The sequence below is a fragment of the Filicampus tigris genome, chromosome 5, assembly GCF_054856515.1.
Source record: "Filicampus tigris isolate MCC_2025a chromosome 5, RoL_Ftig_1.0, whole genome shotgun sequence".
Taxonomy (NCBI): Eukaryota; Metazoa; Chordata; class Actinopteri; order Syngnathiformes; family Syngnathidae; genus Filicampus; species Filicampus tigris.
Genome location: NC_141221.1, coordinates 19,372,352 through 19,381,623, shown reverse-complemented (window position 1 = coordinate 19,381,623; position 9,272 = coordinate 19,372,352). Strand labels below are relative to the sequence as shown.

General features: G+C 40.2%; 1 protein-coding gene across 1 annotated transcript in view; it reads left to right on the top strand.

Moving 5' to 3' along the window:
- The first annotated feature begins 509 nt into the window (after positions 1 to 509).
- hmcn2 (hemicentin 2) overlaps positions 510 to 9,272 on the top strand; it is a 49,926-nt gene continuing 41,163 nt past the window's right edge. Inside the window, exons 1-4 of the mRNA XM_086030949.1 lie at positions 510 to 988; positions 2,511 to 2,581; positions 2,999 to 3,157; positions 4,442 to 4,564. Of these exons, the coding sequence (XP_085887075.1) occupies positions 730 to 988; positions 2,511 to 2,581; positions 2,999 to 3,157; positions 4,442 to 4,564 (612 nt within the window). The 5' untranslated portion in view covers positions 510 to 729. The remainder of the gene's footprint in view (positions 989 to 2,510; positions 2,582 to 2,998; positions 3,158 to 4,441; positions 4,565 to 9,272) is intronic.

The window sequence follows — 9,272 nt, the reverse complement described above, 5'->3', positions numbered from 1 at the left end:
TCCAAAAATTAACCCTTTCATGCACAGTGGTCACTATAGTGGACAGCTATTTAAGTTGCTTTCGCCCATATTAATTAATCTAAATTTAAATTTCAAAATATATTTAACCCTTTCATGCATTAATTATGATTGAATGTTATTATTTAAAATATAAATATATTGTTTAATTTAATTAATATAGGCGAAAGCAACTTTTAAATAGCTGTCCACTGTAGTGACCACTTTGCATGAAAGGGTTAATCTAAAAAAAAAATCTATAATATCTGACTGGGACAATGTTTAAATACTGTTCTTGTGGTACGAGTGTGTACGATTACAATCCATCCTTTCTAATCGCAGAATGGATTGAAGGGGCATGTTGAATCAGGTTAAAGGCTGCAAATCACGGCGGGGTTGAGTTACACACACTCATGCGTCCAAGTCAGGTTGTCACTGCAGGAACTTTTTAATACCTATCCCCGCCCCCTTTTGGAGCGTCAGAGCAGTAGCTCTCCTGGGGTGCCGCAGAAGTCAGCCTCGCCACACTTTGCTCCAAACTTTACGCACGGATGTGCAGTTCAGGACCTACTTCATGCCGCATTTGGATGCATTTTCTACTCGTGTTTTTTGCCGATTTAAAATAGAGTTTCACTTCTGCTACTTCATACGTCTTTTTAAACTTTTAAACACGTTTCCCCGGTGATTCATCTCATTCCAGCAGACGGATGCATTAGAATTTTAAAAAAAAGGATGAAGGGTGTCTTGATAACGTGCCTGGTGCTGGTGCTATGTAGCAGCGTGCACAGGCTCCGGGCATCCCCCGCTTTGGAGGACGGCAACGGGTTGGATGACAGCGCCTCGACCCTGGCCTTTGTGTTCGATGTGACCGGCTCCATGTACGACGACCTCAAACAGGTGATCGACGGCGCCTCGCGGATCTTGGAGAAGACCCTCAACCGCAGGACCAGACCCATCAAAAACTTTGTCTTAGTTCCGTTCCATGATCCAGGTACTGTTTGCACTACTGGAAACAGTCATTTGGATAAAATGCATGGTTTCGTAAAGGATTTGTTCGCACTTAAAAGTAAAAACAAACACCCCAAATCTATCCATTTTAAAATTATTTATCGTAAATGTTTTCGTGTTAAAATACAAGAGACAATTGCAAGTCAAATTGATGGCAAACTGGGACATGAGCTGCAATACAAAATGTTATGTGTAATATTGTGGTTGTTCTGTCGGTTAATTATGTGTACGTGTGGTATTTTATCTCAAGGAGGTAACCAAATATTTGAAACAGCTTTAACTTCACTATGATCCTGTTACAAAGTAGGCCTAATTAGCATTTTCTTTAAAACATTCGTATTTTTTTTTGGGGGGGGGTGCACATCTTTATATTAAATTTTATTGGATAACAGAAGTGAATAGTTTGGTTTTACTCAAAATTGTCTCTTGACACGGCTGTAAAGGACAAAAGCTATCTATTACACATGTTTTACCTCTTAAATATTAAATGTTTCTTTTTGCGAGTCACGCTGGGAACAAACCTGTTAAGTTGTCAAACTGAACCGATGGTTGGGCCAGGTAAGGCTGCTTGCTCCTTCCCTGTGGACTATATTGGAAGTGCTGCAGTTTGAAAATAAGAGTACGCTAATGGGGGAGGGTGTTTGGGCCCTGATGAGAAGCATATGCTGTCTGCCTGTGTGTAATTACCCCCAATCACCCACCCCACCATACCGTCTCCACCATCCTCCAGAAAAAAACAAAAAGAAAACAACTCTCAGCCCCCCAGTATTGCCAGCCTGAGGTGCTGAGAGTGGTAGTGGGGGGAAAATGTTCTGGTGGATTGCCTTAACATAACACATTTGGTCTCGGTTAATGTGGCCTACCCGTAAGGTCCTTGTCAAGGTTCAGGATTGCTAAGAAGCTGTGGTGGCTGGCAAGGAGGTGCGATGGTGCTGTTAGGCCTTTATGGGCACTCATGAGGAGCACAACACTACTGTTGAGAAAATAAATAAGATTGGAGGAGTAGCGTCACCAGCTTGATACACCACTGCAAACTCTGAGTCATTACTCCAAGATACTTTAGGGCCTGATTTACACAAGGTTTGTGCATGCAAAAAAAGCGCACAAAATTGATTGCTTACACAAACTGACGATGTATATACACATACGTATATATATATATATATATATATATATATATATATATATATATATATATATATATATATATATATATATATATATATATTGAGATTTTGTATCTCAAAGTTTAGGTCATATATATATATATATATATATATATATATATATATATATATATATATATATATATTTGAGATTTTGTATCTCAAAGTTTAGGTCATATATATATATATATATATATATATATATATATATATATATATATATATATTTGAGATTTTGTATCTCAAAGTTTAGGTCATATATATATATATATATATATATATATATATATATATATATATATATTAGTAACTTGATGGTCTATCGTTTCATCCTTGCAGATATCGGTCCAGTGTCCATCACAACTGACCCTAAAAAGTTCCAGCAGGATCTTCAAGAGCTGTTTGTTCAGGTGGGAACAGAACACATGCTGTGATTATTGCACCATTAATATACCACAATATTATCTCAGGCTTTATGTGTATGTAGACTGTGCCGGGATAGGGTCAGTATAATGCAGTGCAAACAGTAGTTTGATCCCTGAAGAGCCAGCGCTAGGGTAACTCAGGAATGTCAATTTCAACGGAGAATCTTTTGTAATTTGTAATTTGGATAGAAACCCAGATCTACTATCTTAGTCACCTTTACCTACTGGTCATACGACTCTATGTATGGCTGTAGAATTACAATCTTGGCACAATGATTCATGCTTTTACATTTGTATTGATGATGTCCTGACTTGAAGTTATATAAAACAATTCTGAATAAGTAATCTGGTCCAGTGATATTTGTGTGAGGAAACACATTATTGTAGCTATAATTTACACAGGGTGGAGGTGACTGCCCTGAGATGAGTGTTGGAGCCATTAAGAGAGCCTTGGAGGTTTCCCGTCCTGGATCTTTCATTTATGTCTTCACTGATGCTAGAGCAAAAGACTACCGCCTGAAAAGGGATGTTCTACAGCTGGTGCAACTCCGTCAGTCTCAGGTAACCATTACCAACAGTACATGATTAGTAAAAGACCAATTTTGTATCTCAAAGTTTAGGTCATGTCATTGTATTATCAACAAGGTACAAAAAATTGATTTCGTTCGTGAGCTTCTGGGCACAGGAAACAAGTTCAGAGAATGCTTATAGTTTCTAAAACATTTATGGGTGCACACACAATTAGTCCAAAGTAGTCAAACTCATGAGACAAGAACAAGGTCAACAAGAATGTGTTAAGAAATTAAAAAAAAAAAAAAATGTCATACACTTTAGGGCTTACACAGGGACAAATTATGAACTAGCAGATAAAATGGTGACAGAAAGTTTGTACTTTTGGCAAGTTGATGTGACACAGCTACTAGGCTGGCCACAGCCAAGTAAAGGCAAACGCAATGGCCGGATGTGACTGTATTAGCAACCAGACCACTGAATGACTTTCAAATTGCTCCTTTTTGCAGCATGGTACCTACTCAACTGTGTACGGCTCTGCCCACTATTGCCACTCCCTTTTGCGTTGGCAAAAGTTGATACCGCTGTTTGTAGTACTAGACAGGTTTCTAAGCATGCTGAGACAATATTGGCAACATAAACCTCTGCGGCGGCTGAAAGGTCGAGCACATTCGCCATTACTGACTCTTTGCAACGTTTGAGGATACACAGATTGAAATGCAAATATAAACAAGCATGCTAATATTAGCTTACCCAGTTAGGATCCCTTAGCCCTGGGCCTCACAACACTGCCGCCCGCTGCATTATCGTACAGTTTTCAGTCTCCTCTCGAATGCAGTTTGTCTCCTTACCTTAGCCATAAGTCAAACAAATCCAGAAGACCGTTGTTCTCCTCCAATGTTGTTGTTCGTTAGTCTCATTTTGGCATTGACATTAATATAAGCTAGGGGTTTAACTAAAGAACATGTCATTAAATTTAATAGAATTATAAAACTAAACAAGGCTAAACAAAAAGTGTTTAAGTAATGGGTAGTCAAAGAGCAGGAAAGTGATTTTTTTTTTTTGTCACACTCTACTGTATGGTTTTATGCAATTACTGAGTCAATGTTCAAATCACAAAAAGTCCAGAACAATTGGAGTGACACTGCATGTATATTTCACAAAAAGGACAAGTTGTAATACAATGGCATGAGACAGACTAACATTCGAATGAAGCTGACTGTATTTGAAGTCTCTGCATGACAGAAGGCGTCAGCATCACTCTGGAGGCGTGGAGGTGTCAAAAACGTCAACGTGGGACAAAAGTAACTGTTATCGCTTTTGTCTTGTTGCCAGGTGGTTTTTGTACTGACTGGGGACTGTGGTGACCGCTCTCAGCCTGGCTACAAGGTCTATGAGGAGATTGCAACCATGTCCTCGGGGCAGATCTTTCACCTGGACAAGCAGCAGGTCAATGAGGTGAGAGCATGACCAAGAAGCCTTCACTGTCAGTCCATTTAGAGAAGGGGTGTCTGATTGGACAGCTAACTTTTGTGGTGCTTTGCCCCTAATCAGCGTACAGAACATTGCAATTAATAATTTTAAAAAAACAGCAGTGCTTAATAATAAAATAATTTGGGCAAAATGGGCTTGATTGCCCAAAACATATTTTAAGAACAAGAACTTGATTGAATGAATTTGAATGTGCTACTTGCAAACACAAGTTTTTTCACTTCACATATACATTACATTTACAACTCAAAATTTACTGTGTTAATCAGAGGTGGGCATTCCGTCAGTACTGACAGAAGGTCTGCCAGTCCACTGACGGACGCCCATTTTGCTGAGGAATGATGATTGATGACAAACTTCCAAAAAATGGAAGCACTGTCGGAAGGGGATTTATTAATTAACCGGATCATTAACCGGATCAAGTATCGATGGACCTTTTAGTCCATCACTGACGGACGATCACTGACTGATCACGGATGCCTGTTTTGCTGATGACTGACAGAAACATGCACAGCATGTCTCCTGCATGTTTGTTGGCTGGGGTGAATAAGCAGGCCCCAAAATACCTGCAATAAGTTAAATCCTTGAAGTGACTACACTGTTCATCTTCTTGCCTAGTTTATAGTGCTATGAAACCGTCATATGTCGTCTTTAAGTAGTCCCATAATTTAGATAGCACTCCTGTCAGGTTTGTTCTTCCTTAGAGAAAGAAAAAAAAAGTGTTACAGCAAAATTACTGACAATGCAGCCAGCCTGCAAGCTTCAGAGTTTTCATAGAAGCCGTTACGTCCTAAAACCATGGCCGATTGCCACAAAAATGTACGTGGGCATAGATAAAAATACAATAATGAAAGTCTGAAAATATTACAACGAACTCACAAACAAACTCACTACTTTTTATTGACTTCATTTAAGAAGGTTGCCTCGTAGAGCAGAACCATTACGTCACTTAGTGGAAAATAACGTGACTGATTCTCAATGAAATTTATGTGGAGTAGGGTAAAAATATAATCATCATAGTCTGAAAATATTAGAACGAAACTCGCACTATTTTGGGTGATTTTAACGGAATGAGTATTGTCTTTCACAGTCTCATAGGCACCCAAATATTATTAGTAGACGTAGTGGCTTCTATGAATACTCTTGTGGAGACTCACATCTGCTATCTCAGCAGCCTGAGATCAGAACGCAAAAGGTGGCCAATTGACTAAATTTTGCTGTCGTCATCCATCAGTGGCCTGGTCACCCGTCCATCATTGTCAGTCAAATTGTAATCAGCAGTTGGTCACTCCATGATGTTATTTTCATTACGCTTCCGTAGTTTTTTGGTTTGTTTTTGTTTTTGTCCCCCATTCCTGGTCATTGTGTTCTGCGTTCAGCAGAGGTGGGTCTGTCACTGAATGATGCCCATTTTGCTGACGATTGGTGAATGATGGGACACAAAAATGACGGACTAAGTAAACACTGACGGAAGTGGATTGAAATATCGCTATTTTGGTTTCAATCCACCGATCCTTGTTACATTGCATTCAATAAAACAATCCTGTGTTTAGGATCGGTACAATTTAAAACCAATAGATGGATGGCGGCCCTCAAGGACTTGAGTTTGAGACCCCTGGTGTAGTGCCTTTCATCTGACGTCAGCTGGGAATCGGCTCCAGCTCTCCTCATTTTTTAACAGGCAGCATAAGTGGTCTAGAAAATGGATGAATGGATAGATCTTTGACCTCAGATACCTCAAACATCATCTACCTTAAAATGAGGTCACAAGTCAAGATGGCGGTCAAGTCGGCGAAAACAATCTCTCCGCTCATTGAAAAGCATTGAACTTTGGGTCGTTGTCATTCTATTTGTGAGGATTATTTTCATTTCAAAATGTGATGAGATGTTTGACCACTATAACAATCTGGCTGCAGAGGCAAAAGTGCGACTTTTATCACACTCGAGAACGAGTCTTACCACTTAAGAAGTGCTCACCACAAAGGACTGCAGTCTTGGTTAGCTTCCATTACGAACCATCCAGTCCCACTCTCTTCACTCCTTTTACCCACTTTATCCGACGTTCATGGTCTACACAGAAATATGGAATGATAATTTAGTTTCCATCATGTTATGGTTGGGATATCCCACCACACAACAACTTCTAGGCATGATTTTCTGTGAGGTTTATATGCTAGTCACAGGCAAAAGCAATACAATACGGTGGGTTGTTTTCATCAACGAAGGCACGTTGCATCTTGTGTATTACCAGAAATGCCTGGATATTCAGAATTAACCATATCTAACTGTGGAAATCTTAGCGTAGCATGATTATGGCCCCACGTAAGTAATAATTTAGCAATGTTGATCATCATGTAGGAACAAAAATATGTTAAAGCTTCTGGCACCGTCTCAAACAGTTTTTGTTTGGGCTCTGGACTAAAGCACAACTTAAATTTAGTTTGATTTAAGAGTTGATTGGCCACAAAACCTTTCGAGTTGTGATGGGTTCACTGTAAGTATTGATAGTTGTCGTTCTGGAAACTAGCATGCAGAGAGCTAATGAGAAATCAATATAGATGTTGACCTAGCCCAAATCCATTGTGGTGCAAGGATTATACTTCAGAATTTAAGAATTCTCTCCCAATACTTCTTTAAAACACGGCATGGGTGATGTTAAACATGCTGGGAGTATTAGACAACTGCCAAGGATAGTAACGCTCACTTCCTAGGCAGACGTAAAAGAAGGCCGTCTTTCCTCTACAAGAGATACTGGTATCATGCCTGTCAACTCAGCACAGTGCTGGGCAGCGAAGAACCCGAGCCAGCAGCTCTGTGTTCTGGTGGCCTACTGAACCCGTGAATTCAAACATTTGTGTGTGTGTGTTAAGGTGGGTGGGGTCGGGACATAGGTCTGTTTTCCGTCAAGCTATGCATGCATGTAACCAATCTTCCCCTCGTGTCTTTTGCTGGAACTAGCATCTTGATATGCTTTAATTCCACGTAAACATTTGTACGTTTTAAATTTCAAGATATGTTGTTCACTGGTCTTGGGTAGCATACCTTTAGCCAAGTAATGCGAATTGTTTAAATCTCTAACTAGAGTTATGGTAGCACATCGAACCTCCCTACAGACAAATATTCTGTATGGGGTCTCTGTCTGGTCTCCATGGAGGGAGAGTGTAGCGCAACCAGAAACAAGTGTAGATTACTCCTTAATCCCAGGATATGATCTGTCATGGTTTTTCTCCATCCAACAGCTGCCCGATGGGGCTTGTTTTTTTATTTTTTTTTAGAGCATGACCGAGCCAGTTGTAGGTTTTTTTTTAAATTGAGTTCCATGCATATACTCGGATTTTGTGTTTAAGAAGTTGAAAGAAAAATCACTCATGGTTTTCTCATTAGGGTAATGCAGAGGGATTCAAGTATCTCTAATGGTTGTTTGCAATAAAATTAAACCAAGGTAATATTTATCCTCAGGTCATCTGTCTGAGTGTGCAAGACAAAGGCTGCCTCACAGAAAAACAGGTGGAGTCACATAAAAGGTCTTGGCAGGTGTTTTGCAGCTCAATTAGTAGTCTCGGAGTCCATCTGGGACTGATTCGCTCTAATAATCTTGATTTGAAGTGGGACAGCTTCTTAAAAATTCTTGTGAGTGTGGTTTGTAGACCACTACAAGTACAAAACTGACCGTTGCTGAACAAGGGGTCTGCTGTCAAGCTGTCCTGGTCGAACATCTGCACCGCCAACTGTGCTACTGGCATCTCACAATTCTTTAACTGGGGTCAGCTAATATACCTGGTCAATGGAATACAATGGAGTCCCAACAGTTAATTTAGCCCATCCGTCATGCTTCTCTGACTAGAAAATGGAGTATTGGCCCTACAAACTTGTTCAGCTGAAACACCTTGGATGATGATGTTTCAAAGGACTTTTGATCCTCTGCATTCCCACAAGCTGCAACAGGGCGTAGCTGCACAGCTCAGCATGCTTCAGACGAGCACTGTTGCGTGGACGGTGGTGCTCCCATGTCTGCCCTCCACTTGTTTTTATCTGTGGTGTAAGGGCAACCTAATGCACACTCCTCTTGTGCTCTTTTGTGGAGGTTCAGGGCCAGATGTAGGTCACCTCTTAGCAGTTTCCTGCTCTGCAGGTGATGACTACACATATGGCAGACATTACAGCTGTTTCCAGTTGTAAAACGTCAAGAGGAACCAGCTGCTGTCAGCAATAGGTAGACCACATCGCGTAGGTCTGATGATTATGTTATCAAAGGTTTTCTTGTTTTGGGTTTTCTATCAATGTCTTAAAATGTGTTGCATTTGGATCTTTGTCAAAGGGCCCATTGCAGGCTTTCTTACTTTACAGATGCAGCATAACCACAATGCCTCACTATACAAGGTCAAAACAAATACTACACAGCAGTTGCTGGTTAAGCCTTTGGAAGGTGGAGGACAGTGGGTCCATTGTGGCCACCGCAATAACACTGTGAAATGTCAGTGTTTTTTTTGTTTTTTTTTGCTGCTCCTGTTTTCATTTATCATACAACAAAATGAAACTGTAGTCAAGCACCTGTCCAAACTGTAATTGTATAGGGCAAGATGTTTTTCTAGGGAGCAACAGACAGGGAGGTTATAGGCTGCTGTGATGACTGCTTTTGCAATTGAATGTAATCGAGCCATCACACATTGTTTTG